General features: G+C 51.2%; 1 protein-coding gene and 2 long non-coding RNA genes across 20 annotated transcripts in view; 2 read left to right on the top strand and 1 right to left on the bottom strand.

Moving 5' to 3' along the window:
* The first annotated feature begins 125 nt into the window (after positions 1–125).
* Positions 126–11732, top strand: LOC128119834 (uncharacterized). 4 transcript variants are annotated; one of them, XR_008221705.1, is made up of 5 exons: positions 126–578; positions 6357–6400; positions 10787–10953; positions 11059–11320; positions 11409–11732. It is a non-coding gene; the product is annotated as an uncharacterized LOC128119834 (long non-coding RNA). The 4 variants fall into 4 exon arrangements; XR_008221703.1 differs by having other exon boundaries at positions 11059–11732; XR_008221706.1 differs by lacking the exons at positions 126–578; positions 6357–6400 and adding an exon at positions 9368–10142 and having other exon boundaries at positions 11059–11732.
* The window catches only part of Gns (glucosamine (N-acetyl)-6-sulfatase), a 38560-nt gene continuing 19964 nt past the window's right edge, over positions 7085–25680 (bottom strand). Inside the window, exons 10-14 of the mRNA XM_052753473.1 lie at positions 18737–18838; positions 13986–14093; positions 13159–13269; positions 11739–11899; positions 7085–9361 (exon numbers count right to left, since the gene is read on the bottom strand). Coding sequence (XP_052609433.1) covers positions 9283–9361; positions 11739–11899; positions 13159–13269; positions 13986–14093; positions 18737–18838 — 561 coding nt within the window. The 3' untranslated portion in view covers positions 7085–9282. The remainder of the gene's footprint in view (positions 9362–11738; positions 11900–13158; positions 13270–13985; positions 14094–18736; positions 18839–25680) is intronic.
* LOC128119833 (uncharacterized) lies at positions 11906–25678 on the top strand. 15 transcript variants are annotated; one of them, XR_008221697.1, is made up of 10 exons: positions 11906–12407; positions 12510–12641; positions 13340–13411; positions 14283–14360; positions 14476–14597; positions 14879–14966; positions 15067–17511; positions 18129–18485; positions 18782–19006; positions 20768–25678. It is a non-coding gene; the product is annotated as an uncharacterized LOC128119833 (long non-coding RNA). The 15 variants fall into 15 exon arrangements; XR_008221694.1 differs by having other exon boundaries at positions 14879–17511; XR_008221693.1 differs by having other exon boundaries at positions 14476–14966.

The following is a 25680-nucleotide window of genomic DNA, read 5'->3' as shown; positions in this document are numbered from 1 at the left end:
CCAGAAAGAATCTTGGCTTCGGGGTTAACGGGTTGAGGGGCAGGCGGGGGTGGTGGAAACCGGAAGGGGCGGAGCAGGGCGTGGCCAGCTAGAGAACTGCTTCCAGGGTGGGCTCATCAGTCTCTTCCGCCAGGGGTGGATTTAAGCTTTGGTTTGGTTTCTGGTCCGGTTTCATCATTTTTTTCTGTCAAATCACTCCTGGTTGGTCCCAGAGTGCCAGAGTCAAGGAGCAGAGCATGATTTAAAACACTGATTTCCAAGAGACACGCCTTTGAAGACTTGAAATTGGGTTGCTGTTTCTGTTGTGGTTTTTGGTTTTCGAGACAGGGTTTCTCTCTGTAGCCCTGGCTGTCCTGGAACCCACTCTGAAGACCGGGCTGGCCTCAAACTCCCAGAGATCCACCTGCCTCTGAGTGCTGGGATTAAAGGCGTGCGCCACTACCCGCCAACCAGGTTCTGTTTGTGAGAAGGCGGACGTCTTTTGCATTAATACCGGGATCCTGCCGTCTCACCAAGTTCTCAGCTGCACACCGTGTCACTGAGCCCCAGAAGCTGTGGTCTCCCTGTGTCCCAGGAAGGTGAGTTAAGCTCTTTGAAATGTTGATACACACAGCAACACAGCAGGACTCTAGACTTCAAGGAGTTTCACTTGGTTCTGGGGAGGGAATTATTTTAGCAGCTAAGGTTTAGTTTTTTCCAGACAGGGTTTCTCTGTGTAGCCCCGGCTGTCCTGGATCTCGCTCTGTAGACCAGGCTGGCCTTGAACTCACAGAGATCCGCCTGCCTCTGCCTCCTGAGTGCTGGGATTAAAGGCATGTGCCACCGCTGCCACAACCACCACCCCAGTGGCCAGTCCAGTGTTTGGTTTTACATTTATTTATTTGTTGAGTGATGAGAGGTGCTGGAATTACGGACAGCTGTGAGCTGCCATGCAGGTGCTGGGAATTGAACCTGGGTCCTTTATAAGAGCAGTCAGCATTCTTAACCACTGAGCCATCTCTCCAGCCCCCACCCCACCCCCAAAATAAATCATTAAAAAAGAACTAACACAAGGGAGTGCTTGTGGGGTATACAGTGCACACTGGTGATTTATATTTCATTGCCACCCACCCATTTTGTCTCTCTCCCAGCATTCCTCTTGAAAGCTGGCGTTTCCTTTTCTGTTTCCTTCAATTTTGACTGAGAGAATTTTTGATCCTGGCCCTGATCCTGGGGGTTGGCTAGATACGGCTCTGGAGGAGGCAGAACAAAGTGTGTGAGCTAGAGGGAATCTGATCTGGAGAGTGACCACTGCCAAGTGTCTTGTTTGTATTTTAAACATTTATGCTTACAGGAGGAAATTGATTGAAACACAGAACGCTCACAACTGTAGGGCAATTGGATGGAAGGCTGATTTACAGCCCTCCGCTGTGTTCCCCACAGAAGCAGTTACAGAGTGAGTTCTTTCCCGATGACCTCGAATCAAGAGTACCCAGAGTAGCAGGAGGCCACCATGTTGGCAGAAGTTTCTGTTCCACCAGCAGCTCCCAAATAAACGCACTGAGGCTTGCATTAATTACAAATGCTCAGGCAATAGCTCAGGCTTATTACTAACTAGCTCTTACAACTTAATTTAACCCATTTCTATCAATCTATGTGTTGCTATATGTCTCATGGCTAGTTACCTCATTTTGTACATGTCCTGCTCCTCTACATCTGGCTGGCGACTCTTCTGACTCTGCCCTTCTTCTTTCCATAATTCTCCTAGTCCGGCTCTCCCACCTAATCTCTCCTCTCCAGCTATAGGTCAGTGAGCTCTTCATTAACCAATGAGAGTAACACATATTCACAGTGTACAAAGATTGCTCCACAGCACCACTGGGCTGTCATATCAGGATGATAAAGAGTGATCCAGACCATAGGCCAGAGCTGGAGGCTTTGACCTTTGTTTCTTGCCAGTGTTTGCATGCCCGTAAACTCCCACCCCCTCCCTAAGCAGGGCATGGAGGCTTACATCTGTCATCCTAGCACTCCTGAAGCGGAGGCAGAAGCTGTGTGGCTTCAAGGCTAGCCTGGGCCACACAGTGAGGTCCTGTCTCCCATAGCTCTCAAGACGTAAGGGTCCCCGCTCTCCAGGCACACCCAGTTGCAGCTTGCTGTCTGTCCTGCTGCAGTGTGTGTCCGGGGCTAAGCTCTGGGCAGGGCTTTTCAGGCACTGCTGGGCAGATAAAGGGGGCCAGCATCGTGGGCCTGGAGCTTCTCCCTTCTCGTTTTGTGTGGAGGACTCACCGTGGCACCGTGGGCTTCTTTCTTTGTGGAAACAACTTGGGACAGTACAGAAGGCGGCGATTGGCTGGCTGCCTTGAGAGGTGACCCTCATTAAGCCATTGTCACTCATTCCAGATCCCTAGTATCACACTGACTGAAGACATAGCATGGGAGATGCTGCTGTGATGGGGAGGTGGGAGGCAAGGACACAAAGCCGCTGATGTCTTAGGAACATAAGCATGTGTCTGAGCTGCTTTCCCAGTGCTCAGAGGAGGCCGGGGTGGGGTGGGGGTGGGGGAGTGCTAACAGGTGCCTGACAGTCTAAGCTGTACAGAAACACACTGGAGATTTGGGTTGACTGATGAGCTGCCAGCCGGGGAAGCCCATTAAAATACTTTCCAACATGTGCTGAGTACATTTAGCATCCGTCCCAGAGAGACACATGGACTCTTTTTAGTAACAATAGGTGGGGGCTGGTGTCCATTTATATTCTTGGGTATGTCATTGACATAAACTTGGTGGAGGTGGTGCTGGGGATTAAACCTAGGGTTTGGTGCACAGTGGGCCGCGCTACCACCGAGCAACATCGACAGCCCTTGGTTTCCTGAGACACGGTCTTGTAATGCATCTCAGGCTGCTGCAGAATGCTCTAGCTGTTCGGTTTTGAACTTGCAATCCTCCTGCCTCCTGGGAGATAAGAACTGAGGAGGAAGGACCACACGCTGGTTAAGTCCTAATGCTGGGATTCCAGGTGTGGCTCACTGTACCCGGACGATATATTTCTGTCCCCTTTGGAGACACGTTGAATCTTTCCCACTGGCCAGCTCTGCTCTGTCCCAGATACCTGTAATTAAATAAGCTTTGGCAAAAAGGTAGGTCACACCCTACAGACCACAGAAAGAGTGGAGTTCAACAGAAAAATGGATTTGGGGCAGGGGCTGTAGCTCAGCGGTAGAGCAGGCTTAGGATGTTTTAGGGTTCAATTCTAGCAACACCCCTGTCTTTGTTAGGATCTCTGTTGCTGTGATGAACACCAGGCCCAAAAGCATTTGGGGAGGAAAGGGTTATTTCACCTTACAGCTTGTAGTCCATCCTCCTGGGAAGTCGGGGCAACAACTCCAGGCAGGAACCTGTGGGCAGGAGCTGATGCAGAGGCCATCGGGAACTGCTCACTGGCTTTCTCGTGGCTTACTCAGCCTGCTTTCTTAACCATTCGGGACCACCCGCCTAGGGTTGACACCACTGGCATTTTCATACACCCAGGACTACCTGTACAGGGGTGGTAGCACCTGTAGTGACCTGGGCTCTCACACATCTATCAAGAATGTACCCCAGGCTCACCCACAGTTCAGTCTAGTGGGGGAATCTTCTCAGTTGAGGTTCCTTTTCCCGAAATGGCTCTAGCTTGTGTCAAGTCAGAACTATTCAACACTGCTCCAACCCCACCCCTATTCTAACCCAAACCCCCACCTCCACCCCTGGCCAAAAAAAAAGGGGGGGGGGAGATGGACTTAAAGCTCTATCTTTTTTTTTTTCTGAGACAAAGTTGCTATGGTCTAGAACTCACCATGCAGCCCAGCCTAACCTAGAACCTACAGCAATCATCTCAGTCTCACAGGTGTTGGGGTTACAGGTGTGGCCCCACCATTCTCAACTTTAATCTTTGAAACTCTGATTTTTAAAATCTATATTTTACTAACTAGCTTTGTGAGCTTTGATAAATGAAGCCGAAGGGGGAAGTCTGTCCAGTGAATCTTATTGTGGTTTTGAGACAGGGACAGACCATGCTGGGATTAAAAGTGGACATTCCCACTCCTGGCCCATGAGGTTTTGTATTTTCGAGACAGGGTTTCTCTGGGTAGCCCTGGCTATTCTAGGACTCGCTTTGTAGACCAGGTTGACCTCAAACTCACAGAGATCAGTCTGCCTCTGCCTCCCGAGTGCTGGGATTAAAGGTCATCTCTCCAGAACTTTGGTGGTTGTTGCAAAGGGTCTTGCTATGTAGCCAACACCGGCCTTGGCCAAGTCACCCTGAGTATTGGGATTGGAGCTGTGTACTGCCACACCTGGTCCCACTTCCTAACTAGTCTAATTACAGCTGTTCCCAAAGCCTCCAGGAGAGTTCAGTACAGGGTTTCCAAACTTGGGTCCTATGAATTCTGTGGTTTATGGATCTGACTTCATTGCATGCATATGGACAGCCCTTGAGACCCACTGCGGGGAGAAAGGAAGGGGCACAGAGACCTGTGCAGGGAATCTGGCTCTAAGGGACAGGTACCATGTCAGTGGGACCAGGTGAGATGTTAGGTCTTCCCCCAGGAGAGCCTGTGCTGACCGATGTTGGCATGCCAGTGAGATAGAGCTAAGTCTCCTGCTTCCTAGGGTGGGGTTTGCATGTCTTCCATCTTTTGTGTTTTTTTTCTGGGTAGTTTGTGATCACACTGAACCTTTAGTTTCTATTTAGGACTAGGTATTGCTCAAGAGGCTGATCTAAACATTGCCGCAGATATTACCTTTCCCTCCTCATCGCTTTAAGACTTTGGTATCTTCTCTGTCGAAAGGCTAATGCTTGGGCCAAGTACATGGTCCAACAGGTAAAGATGCTTCCAGTGTAGCCTGAGGACTCTAGTTCAGTCCCTAAGAACCACATGGTGGAAGGAAAGAACTGTCAGAAGTTGCCCTCTGACGGGCACACACACCCTTGGCACACGTGTGCATGCACACAGTACAGAATATATAAAAGCACAGCGTTCATTACTTACCTTTACACACCCCTCACCTTAAACACAGGGTTAAAGAGCAGTTCTCCTGACCACATCACAGCATTCGTGGACGGCTGCCCTGGCTTCTAGACTCTGCTGTGGTCAGGGCAGGGACTGCATCCAGCTAAGTGACCGCCTGCTATTACCCAGCTGAGGGTTGTTGGGCCAGTGTCAACTCTGGTATCCCAATCGCAAGCCCCTGAACACTGTTTATGCCCGACACGTCTCAGGGCCGTTGGCAAGTGATCAATGTTGATGGATGAGGTAATGGCTTCCTCTGGGGCAAAGAACAGGCTTGCTATAAAACAGTAGGCTGATCAGCTTAGCGCTCCTCACCTCCAACAAAACCCAAGTGTGTCCCCTCAGTGTGGGACTTGCCTGACCCCTACATGGGTAGGAGCGGGGGTGAGGGGGTGGCTGACAGGCTTGTGACTCATAGGGGTGATCTTGACATTGTGGTACACTCAGTTATTTTTTAAAGATTTTCATTTTCAATTAAGTGTATATATGTGTGGGTTTGTGCATGTGTGTAGTACCGACGGAAGCCAGAAGGTGTTGGATCGCCTGAGTTACAGGTGGTTGTGAGCCACACGATGTGGGTGGCTGGGAACCAAACCTGGGTCCTCTACAAGGGCAGCGTAGGCTCTCAGCCATCTCTCCAGCCCCGAAGTGATCTTTTCCAGACAGCAACCTGTCAAGGTTTCAACATCTAACATCTCCTTGGTCTATGAAGTAACCCACTATGTCTGGGGCTGGTAATTTGTGGTCAGTTTGTTTTTCTAAGTTGGAACAGAGTCTCACACAGTTATTTACCAGGATTGAATCTCACTCTGTAGCTGAAGATGCCTTGCTCCACCCAGTTTACTTGCTAATGGGGATGATCCCAGGGCTTTGTGCCTATGAGGTAAGCATCTATCCACTGAGCTGTGGTTCCAGCTCTTGGGCTATTTTTTTATTAAGAAAATTTTTTCATTCATTTTACACACCAAAGATCCCCCTATTCCCTTCTCCCGCCAGCCTCCCCTTCCCAACCCACCCCCGACTGCCCCCCACAAGAAGGCAAGGCCTCCCATGGGGGAGGCACATCCAGTAGAGGCAAGTCTAAGCCCTTACCCCTGCCTCAAGGCTGCATGAGGTGTCCCAGAATAGGTAGTGGGCTCCAAAAAGCCCACCCACGCACCAGGGATGGATTCTGGTCCCACCGCCAGGGGGCCCCTTTTGGGTTTTTAATGCTTCAACAGCAGGGTAGTTGTGACAGAGACTATGTCTCCTGTAGGCCTAGAATGTTTGGTATTTATCCCTTTAAGAAAGTCTGTTGACTCCTGCAAGATGTGATTTTTGTTTTAGGGAAATGGATCCAACACCTGGGCTATCACAATGCATCTTCAAAGGTGAGTTTGTCTGTTTACTTAAAAGCTGGCCAAGAAGTTGAAATGAAAATGATTTATCGGGATGTTTTTTCTTTGAAGAACTATTTTACATGTATTTGTGTGCATGCCGGAGGCTGTGGAGTTGAGAAGAATCATTTGACCCCCTGGGCTCGAGTTACAGATGGCTGTTGGCTACCACGTGGGTGCTGGGAACTGAACCTGGGGTCCTCTGCAACTGTTCTTAGCCACTGAGCTATCCAGGCCCTGGATGATTAGGAGGGACTGGTATGTGAGAGCTTTCCAGATGGAGACCATAGATGAGGAAATGGCCCATTTTCTTTCTTTCTTTTTAATATGTATTATGTATACAGTGTTCTGCCTGTATGTCTGCCTGCAGTCCAGAAAAAGGGCACCAGATGTCATTACAGATGGTTGTGAGCTACCATGTGGTAGCTGGGAATTGAACTCAGGACCTCTGGAAGAGTAGTCAGTGCTCTTAACCTCTGAGCCATCTCTCCAGGCCAGAAATGGTCCATTTTCACTGCTAGGTCAGTGATGATCTTCACACAGCAGCGGGAAGGTTATCTGACCTGATATATGTCAGCCCTGAGTCTGGTCCCCAGCCCCACAAAACCCCAGGAAGCAGCCACCTCCTCACGTCCTGTGAGGACTACTTGTGGACTCAAACAAAGGACACATTCCCACTAGAACAGAAATAAGTTTTAATCATTGAAAAGTGCAGCAGTGAACAGGGTCCTTTGAAGGGCACTTTCTACGTGAGATGACAGAGCGCCGGGGCAGAGGAACGTCTTGAACAAGTGATACTGAGAAGAGAATTCAGTCCATTGAGCAGAAGGTGCTGGTGAGCGGAAGAACGGCAGCGTACCAGCGACCCCAGTGCTGTTCGGCTGGGTACCCCCTGTGCTTTCTCTTGAGGAGTCTGGCCCACCATCTTTCATTAGAAAAGAAAAACCATTGTCTGCAGATACTTCTGAATGTTTCTCACAGGTAAAGGTGTAACTTCCACAGCTACCCTTACTATTTTGTACAAAAACCCTAGCGCTGACAATTCCAAAGGTGTTGCAACAATACCTTTTGTTAAGCCCAAAGACACTCTAAACGTGTACCCGACTTTGAAATTGTGTCTGAGGGACAGTTCGAAACAGGAAATCTTCTCAGGCAAAGTCCCTGCATTCCATTTTGGTTTAATGGTTCTCTATTTTGAAAAGCACCAGCGGACACGGCCCTGGCCTTCAAAGGAGACGTCAAAATTCACATGAGTACAGATTACAGGGCTCTTGCCGTGTATCCCTTGTAGGTGGGAAGCCGTGCACGCTGCACTCTGTCAGGATAAACTGAGATAAATTGGCAGGAACGGCACCATAACTGTCCCACCACCCGACTGTGTCCCCTGACTGTAAGGACAGCGAGGTAGAAACCCTCATGGCAGCTGACCGGTCAATTCTGGCTTTGCTTACTTTCAGGAGCCAGCCACAAAACTGAAGAATATGACATCACAGTCCACGGCCTGGTAAGAGCTGGTTACTTTTTATTTGGGGACAGCTATGGTCAACTTTCACTAGTATAGACTGATGGTGTTTAGAATCCCAGGGGAGTGAATGGAGCCAGTACCCATATTCAATTCTGAAACTTAAAAACGTTTTCCCTCCATTGCCAGATTCTCAGTATCACTGCAGTTGCTGGGGTCACATGAGGTAAAGGAATCAACTCCATGGCTATTACCCCAACATGGCCTCTGGCATCCCCAAGTGATGTCTAGCTGTGTATTGCAGTGTTTAAAGCTGGACAGAGGCTGTGTGAAGCTTGGGTCACTCAGTGCCTAAGCTGAACAGGTTAACCCCAGCCCTCCCTCCTCCTCTGCTGTCCTAGCAGCACGCGGCCCTTCCGGGAAATGTCAGAGTGGACTTGGTCTTTCAGTGAAGGAGCAGGACGATGTCGTTCTGGGCAGCGAGGAACCCTGGGCAGGGGAATACCGACTGGAAACTCAAGAGCTTTCGGGACAGGGAGGAGGAAGGGGGATGAAGTTGCTGGTCCTTCACACCAACCGGGAGACACTGTCATCTTTTAAATGAGAATGGCGGCTAACTGCAGCCAGTCACCTTGACAGTGACTGTCATCTCAAATGAGCAGCAACACTTGAGGTCCCTCCCGACAGGCACTTCTGTGCAGCCCCCTTCCACCTGCTCCCCCAGGAGCCCCGTCTGCTCTGGCCCTCCCCACAGCATGCCTCTCCCCAGTGCCTCTGAGCACTCACGGCCGCTGGGGCCACTGAAGAGCTGATGGCTTCCAGAGCTCCCGGGGATTCACCTTGACCCCCCACAGCCTGCTGCTGCATCAGCACAGCCCAGGATCCCAGCAAAATAGGACAGAGCTTAGGTGACAAGCTGCATGTTTACCACACCGTGTTGGAAGTTAGAAGCATCTTTTCTCTACATCTCCACAAACAGTTCTTTTCAGGGCTGTGTGTTTTTGACAGTGAGGGGCTCAGTCTGAAATGCTAGACAGGACTTTTGATTTGGGGGCGAGCTACAGACCAAAAGGCCTTTTCTTTCTGCCCTAAAGTATTGCCATTGACCTGAACAGTTTTACGGATTTAGACTTGACCATGTGGGAGATCATCACACACTGTGCCCACCCAAGATGAAGGGACATGGAGAGGACAAAGACCTCAGGAGTGTTGGTTGTCATCTGAGGAAGAGACAGGGTCAGCCACTTCTGACACAGGGGTGGATTCACAGTACTACAGTCAGCTGACCGGGTGATTTTTCCAACAGGACTCCAAACAGCCAGGCCAGAGCTCTTCCAGGCATGGGCTCCTACTACCAACCACTTCATGAGAAAGGGGTGTGTGAGGATCCAACTGCAGAGGCTGGGCACCGTCACTACAGAGGATGCTTTGAGAATCTTCTTGTTCTGACGCTGCCGTGATTGCTGAACATGAGACGCAGGTCAAACCTGTACCTGAGGGAAGGAAGAAAAGGATGTCACATGAACTCTAGCCAGCCATGGAGACTTCACGGCCTACTCTCCAGTGGGCAGGAGGGGCTGCACACCAGAAGGAACTGGTTGGAGGAGGCAGGACTATAAATGTGGTTTCTGAAGGTGAAAATATTTCCACACAGGCTGGGAGCTGAGAACACGTTAATGTTTCTTTAAAAAAAAAAAAATTACTACACAGCCCTGGCTGGCCTGGAAATGTCTGCGCAGACCAGGCTGCCCTCAAACTCACAGATCTGCTGCCTCAGGCCCGAGTGCTGGGATTAAAGGCAGGTGGGTTAAGGGACAGTCCTCAGGTACATGGACCTCAGATGGGTGCCTGAACCTGGCTTATTAATTTAGACAACTCCAAATGTCTCTGGTCATCCAACAGAAAGGCCTTCACGTAAAGGAACCCTCCAAGTGAACCCTCCGTGGGAACAGCTAGGACTTTATAAAGAATACAGACTGGCTGTCCACGTGCTGACCGGAAGGAAACACGCTGCACGACTTCACACTTGCTCCTGCGTGTGGGTCAGCTGCTGCAGCAACACTTTGTGAAGAGCCAGAGGACAGGAAGAGGCACAACCGGACCATCCGGCCACGACAGTGACAGGAACGTGTGTGGCTGGGTGCCAACGGCTGTCCCTACAGGATCTCGTCTGGTGACCTACTGCAGAGGACTCTGAAGACCAAATGTTTGGTAGAAAAGAATAACCTGGATGATGAGTTAGAAACAAACTCGGCTGGTGTTTACATAGCTCAGGTCAACAAGAGCACACAAAGCCAGCGTCTTCCGCATTAAATAAGCAGCCGGGGTGAATTATAAAGGCTGTTTCGGGTTAAACAGTGCTGGGGAACAGGACCATGACGAATCCGTGCTTCAGAGGTGACCCCTGGGGAAATCGTACTAGTTAACTTCCTGACTTGAAATGTTAGGGCTGAGGGCTCTCTGGAGAGCAGACCACTGATCCAGATGCCCAGAAACAAGCCAGCACCTGCAGCCACCCTGCTCTGGCTGGCCAGATGCTGTGGGAGGTCTGTGTTCCAGGAGCAGAGTCACTGGGGTTGTTGGCCACATGTCCTAATCCTGGAGACTCCTTCCATCTCCTTTTGAGGGTTTAGTTAGACTCTGGCTTTAAGTTCCCAGAGCCAACCCGAGACTGTATGGTTCAAAGTGTTAAGTCATTGGGATGGCTAGAACATGAGAACAAAGTCAGCATGTGGGCGCTGACGTCCGTGCTTTGGAGACTGACCTATTTCAGAGAGGTTGAACGCTGCTCAGGGAAAATGCCTGCCCAGCCTCGCCACACTCACACTTGCTTAAGCTAGGTAAAGCTATGACAAACACGGTCTTTCTATACAGTTGCCCAGCTATTTACTTTTCTTTTCTTTTTTTTTTTTTTTTAGCAAGGGAGCAAGGGATGGTGGTGTGCCTTTAATCCCAGCAGCACCCGGGAAGGCAGAGGCAGCCTGGGCTACATCCCAACTTCTAAGACAGTCAGAGAGAGCTCTCTGAAAACAAAACAAAAAACTTCAAGCTGGGACTTGAGCCAAGGGGTCCTGTGAGAATGTAGGTGAGCGCTCTACTGTGAGTATGGCAGTCTGGAATCTGTGTTTCTGGCTGTGTGTACCTTTTTCTCTATTGATTCATATTCCTTCATCTCTAATTTGGAGAACAGATCAATTCACTGTGAAGAAGGTTAAGTTATACCTGACCGTCAGTCAACTGGACACCTCACCTTCCTCACCCCCACGTCGCTTAAAGAGCTGAAATAATCTTTTCCCAGTGACATGCTAATTTCATCGTCCTAATTTTCAAGCATAAAATGGCGGCATGCTTCTTGCTGATGCAGCATGAATGCACAGGCAGTGGCAGCCAGTGTCTGTAGACCCCGTACTGTGTAAGCAGTTCCAGAGTGTGAGGCACATGTGGCCTTACAGGTGAGAAGTGCCATTCACACTCAACACACTGCAGTGGGGTTCTTTCTATTTACCGTCTGAGTTCCTATCTGTTTTCATCTGTGTTTAGGACTCTGGATTTCTAAGAAATGAAGCAGTATGCTCTCGGAAGCATTAGGACCAGGGCAGCGCCGGGCCGGAGCTGACCAGTGTGACCAAGGAGAACTCTGGGGACAGGAGAGCAGGGCTGCGCTTGCGGACTCAGCAGCCACTGGCAGAGAGCCAAGTGCCAAGCGGTTTCCTTTCCCAGCACAACACGCTGACACAGCAAGAACACGGCATTCCCTTGAAAAGCAGCAGAACACACGGCTCCAGGCAGCAGCAGCCAGTGGCCTCCCTCTCTTCCAGAAGAGCGTGACCTCTACAGACAATAGCAGAATAACTTAAGACGGACACTCACCCAGGGTCAAAGACTCCTGGAGTGCGGCAGGTTGGCCCCGAACAGGACTGGAGCATCATCAGGCGGTAATTCATCTTTCCCAAAAGCTCTGGGTCTATACTTTTAGCAATGTTGGTGATCTGGTCTGGATCTGCAGTTATATTATAGACTTCTACGAACACCTAGAGGCAGAGGAGGACGGAGGAAAGGAAAAGAGCAAAGGTTATGTTGAGAAAATATTCCTAAGGCAATTATTTCTGAATGGAAAGGGAAGAAACAGACGAGAAACCAAGGCCCATTCATCACGTGGTCTAAGGCTTCACACACTGTCTCTGTTGGGGTTCACCTGCATTGGACACAGAGCCCCATGCTGAGCTGGGGCCACCGTCCACTGCTGTCTTCAAGAGAGTAACTTACGACCCTCTAGAGGGTGAACAGGAGCGAGCCCTCGATGGCCCTCGATGGCCCGGCCTCAGTACCAAACAGCACTGCAGCTGGTCAGTGAGGGAGAAGCCGTCTGGGCCTCAGAGGCCGGGATTCAAGCGAGGACGGAGGCGAGGTCGGCTCTGACTCTGGCCCGTGAACCACTTCCTATCTTAGAGAGTAGTTTGGGGTAGTTCCTGCCTGGCCTCAGTCCTTCCTCTCATCCTGTTTTCCAAATGGAGTCCAACGGAAGCCAGGATGTGGGAGGTAAGTGCTGCCCTCAGACCACCACTCAGTGTTATCAGACAGACAGACAGACAGACGTGGGGAAGGGCAGCTCGGCTGCAGCAAGGCTTGCTTCCTCCTCAGTGTGCTGCCGAGCTGTAAGGAAGGGAGAGTCCACGTCTGAAGAACATAGGTGAACGTTTACTTCAGACGGTGAGAGGAGGGCCAGACAGGGCTGGTGAGCGCATGCTGAGCAGCAGCACGTGACTTCAGAAGGTAAGAGGAGGGCCAGACAGGGCTGGTGAGCGCATGCTGAGCAGCAGCACGTGACTTCAAGGCCCTGGTGTCCACAATTACCAGAGTGGCCCAGGCCCCACCTTCTCCCAAGGATGGCCCTTTTAGCCTGTCTCCCCACTCTAATAGCAGATAGATAGCACTGGCCTGTGTTGTGTGAGCAAAGGGAGCTTCTTTGTCAAGTCAGATGCTGGCCAGCCTGTTGGGATGCTGAGGTGCCTCACTTTACAACCCGGGAAGCCCACAGACCAGACGTGTGTCATTCTGAAAGTCAACTGTGCGGGATGTGGAGGTGGTGAGCAGAGAAGACTCCATGGAGAAAAATCAGAGAACGAGGAGACTGTCTCGTGAACTGTGCGAGATGTCAGGGAAGTGTAGAGAAGACACTCGCCTCCCTGGGTAGTGCTCAAAATCGATCTTGCGCCACCAAGCCCAAGCAACCGAACACCAGCAACAGACACGGTGGGGTGGGGGAGGCGACCAGGCCCAAGTCCCTTACCTCCTGGTCATCAAACTCGCAGTACTGTAGGTTCCAGAGGGACGAGAGCGTCCGCACACAGGCATAGGTGTTGTTGTAAGCGTCCTCACACACGCAGTCTGGGAAACATTGCTGGGGGAAGAGTTTACAAGTTAAATGAGGACCCGCTCTGCCATAGTAACAAAATCTGTTGTCAACACAGGTACAGGCTGGCTGAAGCCAGTCGCCGGGGAGGGGGACTCTCTGAAGGACGGTCTGGACCTGCCATCCTGGGGTAAGAAGAAAAGCACAGAGAGGGCCCCAGGACCCCAGCACTACGAAGGACCAAACTCCAGGTTCCCACAGGCTCTGCTAGCCCCACAGTTGGTTGTGCTGTGTCTTACACACACATTTTAGAAAAAAACAACAAAAACCAAACCACCCCAGGGGCTCACTCTGTAGTCCCTGCTGGCCTGGAACGCAGAGATCCACTTGTCTCTGCCTTCCAGACCGAGGATTAAGGGTCTGTGCCCCCACGCCGGGCTGGGTCCTTTACTCAGAACACTTCAGTGTCTGAAGACCCAATGCTCCATTTCCCAGAGCCAGGTCAATGTGGCTGTCACTATCTGCGTGACCTGCCTGGGTGCCGCCAGTGTGAGGCACCTGTGATGGCACATAGGGGTGAATCCCGTCTCTCCATCAGTTCCTCTGGCAGTGCGCCTAGCCAAACGGTACCAGGCGGAGACAGGGTAAGGTGTGTGTTTGCGGGGGAGCGGAGCCTGATGCCGGCAGCACCACTCGGCACCACCACTCGGGAGCCTGGGGCAGCCATCCGGCACCTGCCTCGGGGTGAGAAAGCTGCTACTCACAGACACTCCGGGACTCAGGGAAGGACAGGTCGGGTCAGTGACGTTCCGGCCTTCTCCTTGATATTCCACCAGGACGTCTGACCTCCAGGTTACGTTACTGGCTCCTTTCTAGAAAAAGAGCAAAGGTGGGTTCTGTGAGGTGCAGACCGAAGGTGAGGATCATTTCTCACTCTGCTGCCCGAGGGGCCTCCGGACAGCTCACTCTGCGCATGCGTATGAGAGCCACTGCTGTCATTTCTGGGCTGTGGTCTTCAAAGTGAGGGCCAGATGCTTAGAATGTCTTATATCCCTTTACAGGGCAGTATGTGAAGCGTGCCGGCGGGAAGGAAGCAGCCCCTGAACAAGAACGGACAGCGGTGCATGGTTCTAGTCAAGGTCAGTGCGAACAGTGCCTACCCTGGGCAGGCCTGAGAGAGAGAGAGACGGGCGGTGCAGGGTGTACACCCTGAAAGCACAACCCCCACACCACGTTTACTGCACTGCACGTTAGCTGTGCGGAGAGAGGCGGCAGCATTGGAAACGCAAACACTTGAGCCACGCAGGTGAACACTGGAAAAGGCAGGCTGAGATCAAGAGCAGATGAACTCAGGATGGCAGAGAACATGGATCCAGGTGGGTCACGAACCCCAGCTTCCAAGAGGAGGAAGCAGGAACAGGGGAGGGTAGACAGCCAGGGCCTGAATGCCAGGAGGCCCCAAGCCTGCAGCACCAGCGACTCGGGAGGCTGAGGCATGAGGGATGACTGAGCCCTGGTCACTGGGCAACAGAGAGACCTGTCTCTGAAGAGTAACAGGCAGGAGATGGTTCTGAGGAAGGGACAGAGCAAGGCTGTGCTTCAGAGGTCAGCCAGGTCAGAAGGGACCCTTCCGTCAGCCTAATGTCTTCCTCAACAGCTGGATGGCAGCTTGCTTGACACCATCTCAAGCCCTCGGAATATTGTTCCTGGTGCTAGTGACCGAGGCAGGGTCTCACACACACTAGGTAAGCAGCAGAGCGGTCATTCACATCTAGGAAAACGTGAGCAGGACACAAGGGTCCTTCTGATCTGGCCTGCCTTCGGCCTCTTCCTCTTCATCTCTAGATCCCGTCCTTGGTTGGTGTGGTTTTAACATCAGCATCGATTGTAAATGCAAACCCTCAGCTTTCAATCCGGGTGGAGAGCCCACGGGCATCCCCGTTGTCAGCTGAGATCCATGCCTCTCAAGAACACTGAAGCTGGGAGATGGGTGTTAGCTTACACAGGCCGTGAATGCCAGGAAAGGAGAGTCAGCGGTGGGGATTATTTAACTCACGGCTACACACTAAAACCTGAACAAAACTGTGCCGGTCCAGGCTTCAGATTCTGAGTCACTGGAGACCGCAGAAGTGCCACCTCGTCCTTGCTCACAACTGCTAGAGTTGGGGAGAGCTGTAAGTCATGCGTGGGTAGACCTCAGAGTCCCGCACTTGGGGATCAAGTGTCCAGAGAGGAAGAGTACCTGCAGAGACTTGAAGGAACCTGAAAAATTGCCCATGCCAATTAAATCAGCATCTCTCAGGGGAGGGGGACCCAGCACTGTGGTATCTCGTTTCCCCAAGTGATTATAACGGGGACCAAGTTGAGACTCGGTATGAATTAACATCCCACTGGACATTCCTGGGGTGCTTGAGGCAGCTAGTATTCAGCTGGGGAGTCACACCCTAGGCTGCGCAGACCGGGGAACAGGAAAAAAAGATGTCGGCTTATGCCACCTTTGTGCAGACCTGCAGAAAAGAGCAAAGAAACTCCCCAGACATCCCTGTCAACGTGCAGAGAGATTCCCAGGAAACATGAAGAGGCGGCAGCCAACATCTGGGAAAGAAGTTTACATGTGATGAAATGCAGAGGTGGATGAAGGATTATACACCAGCCAGGAGGTAAGAGAAAGTCCGTCCCTAATGCGTCCCCAAAGACTGTCATCTGGATTCCTCTCCATTCAAACTCCTTCTGCGGTGACTCCATGACCCCTGATATCTCTACTGGAGGTATGAACGTGAAGTCACTTAAGTGACTGAGAGAAGCCTTTCCTTGCCATCAATGTGGCAAAGCAGGAGACAGACGAGCAGGCAAGTTTGATGGTGCAAGGTCTCGGGAGCCTGTCAGTCTCTTGGTGCTGGAGTCAGAGGTGGGCTGCCATGTCTACCCAGCATCTATGTCAATGAAATAATGCCATTTTTTTCTGAAAAAGGCCCATGTGTATATATTTATGTTCTACACCTACGTGATCTGTGACATCTACTCATCTCAGGGTGAGTGGGACTACTCCAGTCGGCCTTCACTCTCAAAGCCAGGGCTGGCTTAGATCTGGTCCTGAGGCTGTGGTGTGTGAGCTGCTGGTCTGCCCACAGGATGAAGCTAATGCAATCAAGGAACTAATGACTCTGCATCGTACTTTAGTTCACTTAAAAAGCCACATGTGACCATCTAACTGGCCTAATAATTTTTTAATAACAACCTCAAAAACAGAACTAACAGGGAACAAAGTGTGAGGTGGCGCTTTCAGAAATGTGCAGAGGTTCCTTCTGTACAACCCAGCGACTTTTAGCCTGGGACTGACATGTGAAGTTAAAAGATATCAGTTTCCCTGACGGATCCATAGATCCCAGGTGTTCCCAGCCCAAAGCCGATTCTCAGGTTTCTATGGAACATAGAATGTGGAGAGAGGGAGACCCACAGAGACAGACTGGTTACCAGTCTGAAGGCAAAGACATACAGCAAGCAAGGGCCAGTGGGTCAGAGGGACACCTGGGTACCTACAGAGAAAAAATACGATTCCTGGCCGAAACCACAGGAAAATCTTCCCAGACACACAAGAGACAGAACTGTGAAACCCATGGAAGAAAATCAAGGAAGAGATCTTGAACTTGGAATGTCGGGGCATTTTCATAAATCAGACACGAAGAGGGCTGGGGAGGCGTGTCGGTGGGGAGAGCACAGACCACACATGCCTGACAGCGTGAGTTCGGATCCCCAGAGCCTGCAGAGCAGCACAAGCATCTACAATCCCGCACTTCTCCATGGGAAGATGGGAGCTGGAGACAGACAGGCGGCCCTCCTAAAGCTCGTGGGCCAGCCAGCCTGGCTTCCCCAGCAGCACCAAGACCATCTCAAACGAGGAGGTGGGGACTAACCCCTGAAAACGGACCTCGGCATACACGTCTACATCCATGGATATATGCTCCTCATGCACACCAAAGAACACTGACTACCAAAAGGAGCGGCCAACTCCTGCTTTTTCCTACCATATAGCAGCGGAAAGAGGGGCCGCCGGCAGAGCAGCAGGGGCAGCCACAGGTGCTTCACAGGGAGAAGACAGCAGATTCTCTCACCCACAGCGCAACTGAAAGTGGGGGAAGGCCCTGAACAGACGACTCGTCAACAATGATGCGTTCACCAGCAAGCACACGGCAAGGAGCCTATCGTGACTACAGAACTGCTGAGGAGGGCCACGGGGAGACGCTTCCACACCTGCTATGACCACAAAACACAGAGGATCAAGTGTTGAAGGTGCGGGAAAATTCAAACCCTCGCACAAGGCTGATGGAAACACACGACATGGTAAACAGTCGGGGGTCTTTGAAAAGCTAGAGTTATAGTCACCACAGGGACACTGGGCACACAGAGACTCACGAGAATGTTCACAACAGGGTTAGGCCTGCACACCCGTGTGATGAGTACATACACAGAGTGCCAGGTCTCCTTGGAGGGGAGGGAAGAGTGGTACTCAGCACGCTGGCAGGAACGAAGGACAGATACAGGTTGCAATGTGGACGATTCCAGAGACATGCTGAGTGAGAGCAGCCGGGAGGGATAGTGTGTCTGGGAGTGCGAGGGCGGCACAGACACTACCCGGGAAGAGACGGACAACTGGTCATGATGTATTCAGGTAATGGAGTATCAGGTAGCCGAGAACAGTATGGATCCATCTTGCAAAGATGGAATTTTAAAAAAGCCCAGACAGATGCGCTGAAGAATCGTTTGTGTGTGTGGTTAAAGCTCAAAGCAAGACTTAAGGTAAGACAGCTAACTAGCGTGGGGACCATGAGGAGAGGCAGCATCAGTGTGGGAATACTGATCTCTCCTCATCTTTCTTCCTCCTCCTCCTCCACCCACCCCCTTTTCAGAAAGAACCCAAGGCCTCTGTATGCTATGTAAATGCTCTGCCATGAGCCGCAGCGGCAGCCTGCTACTAACGCAGTCTTTCTAACTACGCTCAGGCCAGGTATTTGCCTGTGCCTCATGAACAGTGTGCAAGCACGTTTCCACTCTCAGACTTGTGCAACACTGGGCATTCATCTTCAGTCCTTGCCACTCTGCAGGCGACACAGGCCTCCTTTCCTTCAGCATCTCTTTGACGACACTGAGGTGACCCTTCCACACTGACCTGGGCCATTCCTCCGTCCTCACTATCTGGCTTATTTCTACCTGGATGTCAACCTCTCTCTCTAAGACCTCCCATGCCTTCAACTGTCCTCTTGTATGTAAGTTGCAAGTGTTCTTTTCAACCCGTTGGTCACCTTTGGTTTGTTCTGGGAGGTGAGGGGAAAGACTACAGAAGGCTGGAGGTGACAAGTGGTCCAGTCAGTCCTCTCATTTAGGAAACTCCTTTCCACCACAAGGCACGAGACAAATCCCCTCCTTTGAGGGTTAGTAACTTCAACTTTTCTTTGTCTACCCCGGGTAGACAAAGTTTCAGAGTTCTGGTCCTGGTTTTTTGTGGCTTTATACTCACCAGAATGGGCAGTAAGGACACCCCATCCATCTGTGTCTTATTCAGGTCATAGCCAGCAAGGTCCAGGATCGTGGGGCCCAAGTCAATATTCGAGACCAGCATCTGTACGAGTGAGGAAAAGCGTCTGGAGCACAACTGACCTCATCTTCCTTTTCCAGCTCAGACCCGGAACGACCCACCAGAAACCAGCAGTACCACCACTTTCCGATAACCCGTTCTCTCCTCCCAGTTCCAGACACTCAACTACAACTGAAGACACAGGCTTGTCAGGTGTGTCCACAAATGCATTCGGAAGTTACGCACGCACGCATCTGACCACACGGTCACTATCAGACCATCTGAAAAAACGTCTGCCATTTCTCCATCATGAACCATGGGAGCACTGCTGACCACTGCTGCAAACCAATTATTTTCCAACTTGACGTTCACCTTCCTTCACTAAATTTGACCTCACATGCATTCCTAACTTAAAAGATTTATATATTCTTATTTTATGTGTATGAGTGTTTTGCCTGCATAGATGTAAATGCACCCACACAGGCCAGAAGAGGGCGTCAGATCCCCTGGAACTGGAGTTAGATGGTTATGAGCCACCGGTGTGGGGTGTGGGTGCTGGGAACTGAACCCGGGTCCTCTGCAAGAGCAACAGTTGTTCTTAACTGCTGAGCCATTGCGCTAGCCCCACTCATACTCTCCTTTTTTCTTTTTTTTAGACACGGTTTTCCTAGCAGCCCTGGCTGTTCTGGAACTCACTTACATAGACTAGGCTGTCCCCCACCCACACTTTATTAAAGCCTCAAAGTTTGGATGTTTGCCAGTACCAAGGAAGATGAGCTCATTTTATAGCTTTCAAAGTGACAATACTGCTGCCCCATCCTCAATTCACTTTAGACAGGGTGTGCCCGGTAGCCCAGGTGAGTCTCAAACTTGTGATTCTCATCTTTGGCCTCCTCAATGCTGGATCACAGGTGTGTACCACTTGCCTGGTCTTGCAATAGGCCATGAAGGCTGCAGAATACTTACTCTAATTGATCAACAAATTACTTTAAAGAGCGCAAAACACCTGTTTTAATGGAAACATTCTAGGGCCCATGTGACTGACGGCTCAGAGGGCAGAGGTCACCAAGCTTATGCCCTAAATTCAATCCTGGGTCCCACACGATGGAAGGAGAGAATCAACCCCCTTCCCCAAGCTGTCCCCTAAATTGCCTACCATGACACATGCATGCACACAATACACATATACATACAATACATACATATAAACAAAAAAATTAAAACAAGCATTCTAGAAACCAGAAACAGTGTCTTACATTTTCACCTTGCCTTATTTTCTTGGTTTAGAAGACTGAATTCCTTCTGTATACAGTTCCTCTAAGGACCTAAACCAGCATGGTTCCATCTAAACACAGTGGGGGCTGGGTCAGTTTTAATGTCAAAAATTTAAAATTTTATTTCGTGTGTGTGGAAGCCAGAACCTCAGGTGTGGCTCTTCCAAGACAGTTTTTCATTGCCTGGGGCTTACTGACTGGCTGGGTTGCCAAGCCAGCAAGCCTTAGAGAGCCTCCGGGCTCCAGCCTCCTGCTTCCTCTGTGCTGGGATTACAGGCTTTTCCGTGTGGATTCTGAGAACAAACCCAGGTCCTCATGCTTATGTGCAGCTCAGCCTACAGGGTGAGCTTTGGGGCAGAGAAGCCAGGCTCGGTGGCACACGCCTTTAATCCCAGCACTTGGAAGGCTGAGGCAGGCAGGTCTCTGGGGGACAGAGACCAGGCTGGTGTACAGAGTGCGTTCTAGGACAGCCGAGGATACACAGAGAGAACCTGTCTCAGAACAAAGCTCCGAGGCGAGCAGCTCCCAAGGACACCACTTGAGGCTGTCCTCTGGCCTGTGCACACACTCCAGTGTGCACACATACACACAATATAGTAAGTCTTTGAAACTACGGAGAAAACTTTTTAGGCAGCCAAAGAGGGAGATTTAAAAAAAAAAAAATCAATTAACTGTCATTTTTAATTTAAAACCAAACCAGAAGGGCCCGTATGAAAAGCAAGAGCATCTTCATGGCATTGTTCATCAGGGCTCAGATTTCCTGGTAGCTGGGAGAGCCGGTGACGCACAACCTGGCCCTGGATCCATTAGTGTCTCGGCAGCTGTCATGGATTACTATTCCACGAGACAATTCGGGGAGCAGCAACCCATATGTCACTGAAAAAGCTCACCGGCGCTGTCTCCAGAGAGCAGCAAGGCCCACAAATACGGGTCAGTTTTCCTCTTGCCAGACCCTGGGTGAACTGAGCAGCCTGGCTGACAGTTGGCAAGTCTGGATAGAACTATGAAGAGATCAGCACAGGAGGGGAAAGACAAGCCCTCAGAGTCCAGGGGTGAGAGCAGGAGCCGTCCCACAGGATAAACTCTAAATATTAAAGCAACAGAAACCCAGGATGAAAATGTGACGGCCAGGTTCACCAAAACTCACTTCCAATTCCAGAGCTGCATGATGGTTACACTTTCTAATGGACTCTGCTCAGTGGCAAGGCCTGTCTATTCCAGCACAAATCACTAAGGTGTGGTGGCTTAAGTACCACAAACACATGTGTCCCCAGGATACTTTCTCCCCACAGACAGCACTACTGTGTCTTCTCTAAGTGGGACAGGATTTTTGCCTATGAAGCAGATGGTTTCAAACTGTGCACACACTGTCTGAGGAGCCTAGACACCTTTCACGGACACAGATCATGATGAGCAGAAAATTCAAGAACGCTGAGTCTACCCTTGGTCTCACAGAAGCCTAACATCAGCTGTGAAAGAAACACAACCTGCAACATCCTGAAATCAAGGCGGCGTGCTCTCAGAACACAATCAGCTTTCCAGACACTTAGGCTCTGACACTACACCACCACCACCACCACCACCACCACCACCACCACCACAGGAGAGTGGCTGCAATGGCTCTGCCCTTAGCTCCTCTGCCCAGGAAGAAGCCCAGGGTGTCTACCCAGCTACACGGAGTACAGGGGAGGGGCTGCAGAGCTGGCTCCATGGCTGAGAGCACTTGCCGCTCTCCCAGTGAACCTGAGTTCAGTTCCCAGCACCCACACTGGGTACCTCACACCTCACACCTGCCCCTACTCTAGCTCAGTGGTTCTCAAGCTTCCTAACACAGGACCTGTAATTTTGCTGGAGATGCAACACTGTCCTGATCTGAGCACCAGGAAGAGCAAGGCTTGCTCTGCTGTCAGAGTCTGAGAGAGCTAAGGGTTGGCCTCCTGACTTCCGGTCACATCACCTCTCCCTGGGCCAGACCAGCTCTGAAACTGTCCCTGTTCTAAAACCCCTCTGAAGAACTGCTACTCAAAATCTGGACCTAGACTAATGTCTAGCCAGAGGAGAAAACCAGCCAACCTTTGGCACCACGGACGCAATCAATCCCCCTTCTGAGTAGCTCAGGCCACGGGTCGGAGCCTCCGGCTCCAGAGGGTGATTGCCAACACACAGTAATGTTCCCTGACATTCTTTTTAAAAAGGACTTTAGATCTTCTGTGTCTGAGTGCCACACATACATGCCTGCACATACATATGTACATGTGTGTGCTGGGGCCACCCCTGGTGTCACCCCGATCCCCAGCCCGGAGTTCCGGAGTGTCTATATAAGCCTTCCTGTCGGTGCTGGGAACAACTGGCACTCTGCCAGAGCAGCCTGGGGCCCCAGGCATTTCACACCTCTCCTACTACACCTGGCAGCCCAGCAAGTGTGCCGACACCCCCACTGTGAGAACAGACTCTACTTACAAAGTCCACCTTACCAGTGTGGGTGAACCCCAGTGCACATGGAGGATGGGGGAATTACTGGCTTACATCTATCCTCTTTTTAGGGTACCACAGAGTAACAAGAAGTAAACTCAACAGGATGTGAAGCCAGCTGAGAGCAGACGAAGGTTTAGAGAGGTATGGATGCCGGGTAGGGGAGAGTGTGAAGACGCTTCCTAGGGGAACCCCACTCCAGAGTCTGTAAGGACAAGCAGGCTGGGGAGGTGGGCACTTCAGTCAGAAGCAGCAGCCTCACGCCAAAGCCCGGAGGAGATCGGTTCCCTTGGGAGGGAAAGCGGTCCGGTACCAATGCTGCCTTTCCCCTGCTTGCTTGCTCTAACATCTTTGCTTGCTCATTGTGCGGCTCAGAGTGCTGGGTCCACAGACCGTGTGACTCCAGCCTCCTCAACCTCTAGGTCTGTGCTCCAATGCCCAGAGGCCTCGCCTGCTGGAGCTAAACCTTCCTGGCTTCTCAGACAAAGGATTTATGAATTGATCCTCCCTGGCTGCTTCGTGTTCTGCCCAGGACTGCAGGTGGGCAATGTCAACATAAAAAAGTACCGAATAAACACCCATTGCCAGAGTACGTGGACTCTGAGCCAGACTGTCTGGATTCCAAGCAGGGCTCTGCTTTTTAAATTATGTGAGACAGACAGACAATTCCCTTGACCCCTGTTTCTTCGCTGACAGGATGGGGATAACAGGACACGACCTCCTGGGCTCCGAGGGCTGAGTGAGTTCATTCACACAACTCAGACCACCACCTGTCGACACGATACAGCTCTGAGGAACCAGACACCATTTAAATGCTTAGAGGAGGCGAGGTTTCCGATCTTAATATGTGCAGAGGAGGCTGATGAAAAGGACTGGTCGTTCCTCCGCCGCGGCTGACGGACACATTTCACTCTGCTCCACTCAGTTTCTTTCCCACGGAATGCGCAGCCCTAGGCTCCCGATTCTCAGAAGTGCATGCCCTGCTGATGTGCACCCTGCACTCAGCTCCAAGGCCACCCTCAGGAAGGCACACTGAAGGTTGCTGGCCTGCCCAGCCTGCCCAGCTTGCCCCCTTTGAAAGGAGTGACCTGGGTACAAAGTGCCGAAACTTGTGGTGGGACACAGGTCTCAATAAGAGCAAATGTGACACAAATGATGGCCAGGAAGGCCGCTTTACCTTCCTGGGAGCAATTTAAAAGTGCTGCGCCATGAGCACGGTAACAGGAAGTGGGTGAGGTCGGAAGCGAGGTGAGCATCGGCGCCCACCACCACCAGACACAGCCTGGACCTCCCACATACCTGGAAGTGCGGGTCCTCTGGAAACCCACCTTACAATTTTAGCTTTATGTGTTTGTTCATGTTCTCTGGTCCCAGCACTTAAGGGACAACGTAGAATCGGGAAGAGAGACTCTGGCTGTCATCTCCTGACCACCAGAGAGAAGTGTTCAGGATCAAGGTGGCCGGCCACCGCCTCTAGGAACAAAGTGTCTTAATGAGACGGGTTGGCCAAGACACTAGACCAATGGGAGCCACAGAATATGCTGCACATGCCAGGCGGTGGTGGCACACACCTTTAATCCCAGCACTCGGGAGGCAGAGCCAGGCGGATCTCTGTGAATTTGAGGCCAGCCTGGTCTACCAAGTGAGTTCCAGGACAGGTACCAAAACTACATGGAGAAACCCTGTCTCGAAAAACCAAAAAAAGAAAAAAAAAAAGATTGTGCTGCACACGACAGGCCAGGAGGGGCAGAGAGGAAGAGCTTCAGTAAGGAAGAGGAAACCCTGAACTGGCTCTCCTGTGTGTGGACTCATGAGAGTGGGAAGTAAGATTCTGGAAGTTCAGGAAGTGACCAGATTCACAAGCCCCTCCCCTTAAGGTTTATATAAACAAGCGGCAACAGTCGGTGGAATGGAGGAGACTCTCCTTGCTGGAGCTGTCTGCCAGCTGGAGAGGACCCCAGCCAAGTGTCTCTCAGAACTCAACACCCATTCTGGGATGGACATTCCCGTGATGAGGCTCCTGAGCCATCCCTAAGGAACCCCAGTAAATGCACTGATTCATCAGCTTCTCACAGGTTTGCTGTCAGTGGCCCGTTGGGGGTGAATGGACACTTGTTCACAACTCCTAGGGAAAGTCAAATATTCCACAGCCTCACACTATACTCAAATGAGGTCAGTCAGCAGCAGATACCACCTGGGGGGTGCGTGGCTAGAACCTGCATTTTAACAAGACACCCGGGGATTCTCACATGCACAGCCTGGGTAGTTCTGGTGTGGGACATGTGGGCCCCACACCAGGTCTTCACCGCCTAAGCCGAAAGGGGAATGAAGAGCAGGGTCTGTTCATGCCACAGGTCAATCCAAACCCTTCTGGAGGTTGCCCAAGCGCACGCCATGGTCTTCCTTCATAATTGCAGAGGTTAGGACTGGGCTCACAGTCAGCACTTGGTGCTTGGCATGAAAGTGTGAGGACCCAGAATTCGCATCTCCAGAAGCCAAGGTGGGCGTGTAGCCTGATCTTAATGCCAACCTTGGAAGGTGGAGACGGGATTTCCAGAGCATGCTGAGTAGCAAAGCTAGCTTTATCAGTGGGGTCTGAGTCTGACTGACATCCTGCTTCAATGAATACGGTGGAAGATTATCAAGGACGATTACTGATATCAACCTTGGGCCTCCACATGTTTGCATATACATGTGCATGTCCACACACACACACACACACACACACACACACACACACACACATTCCACATGTTTGGATATACATGTGCATGTCCACACACACACACTCCACATGTTTGCATATACATGTGCATGTCCACACACACACACACACACACACACACACACACACACATGCGCTCGCGCAAACTGGATAGAAAAGAAACCACACAATTTGAGATGGTGATTCCCTAGACTCACTAGTACCAGAAGTCAATCTGGAAGTGAACCAAGGCTGTGCATGCTGGTGTGACATACACACACTTGTGGCAGTGGACAGCTGGGTGAGAGAAAGGCCACTCTCTCCAAGGTTCACAGAGGCAGAAGAGCGTACACCACCGACCAGCCCTCCTCTCCGGGAGAAGTGCCGCCTTCTCAGGGCAAGCGCCACCCGTCCACAGGGTCAGCTGCAGCTGGCAC

Source organism: Peromyscus californicus, unplaced genomic scaffold (genome assembly GCF_007827085.1).
Source record: "Peromyscus californicus insignis strain IS unplaced genomic scaffold, ASM782708v3 Scaffold_24__1_contigs__length_46423439, whole genome shotgun sequence".
NCBI classification, from domain to species: Eukaryota; Metazoa; Chordata; class Mammalia; order Rodentia; family Cricetidae; genus Peromyscus; species Peromyscus californicus.
The sequence above is the reverse complement of the archived record's forward strand: the minus strand, read 5'-3'. Positions and strand labels throughout refer to the sequence as shown.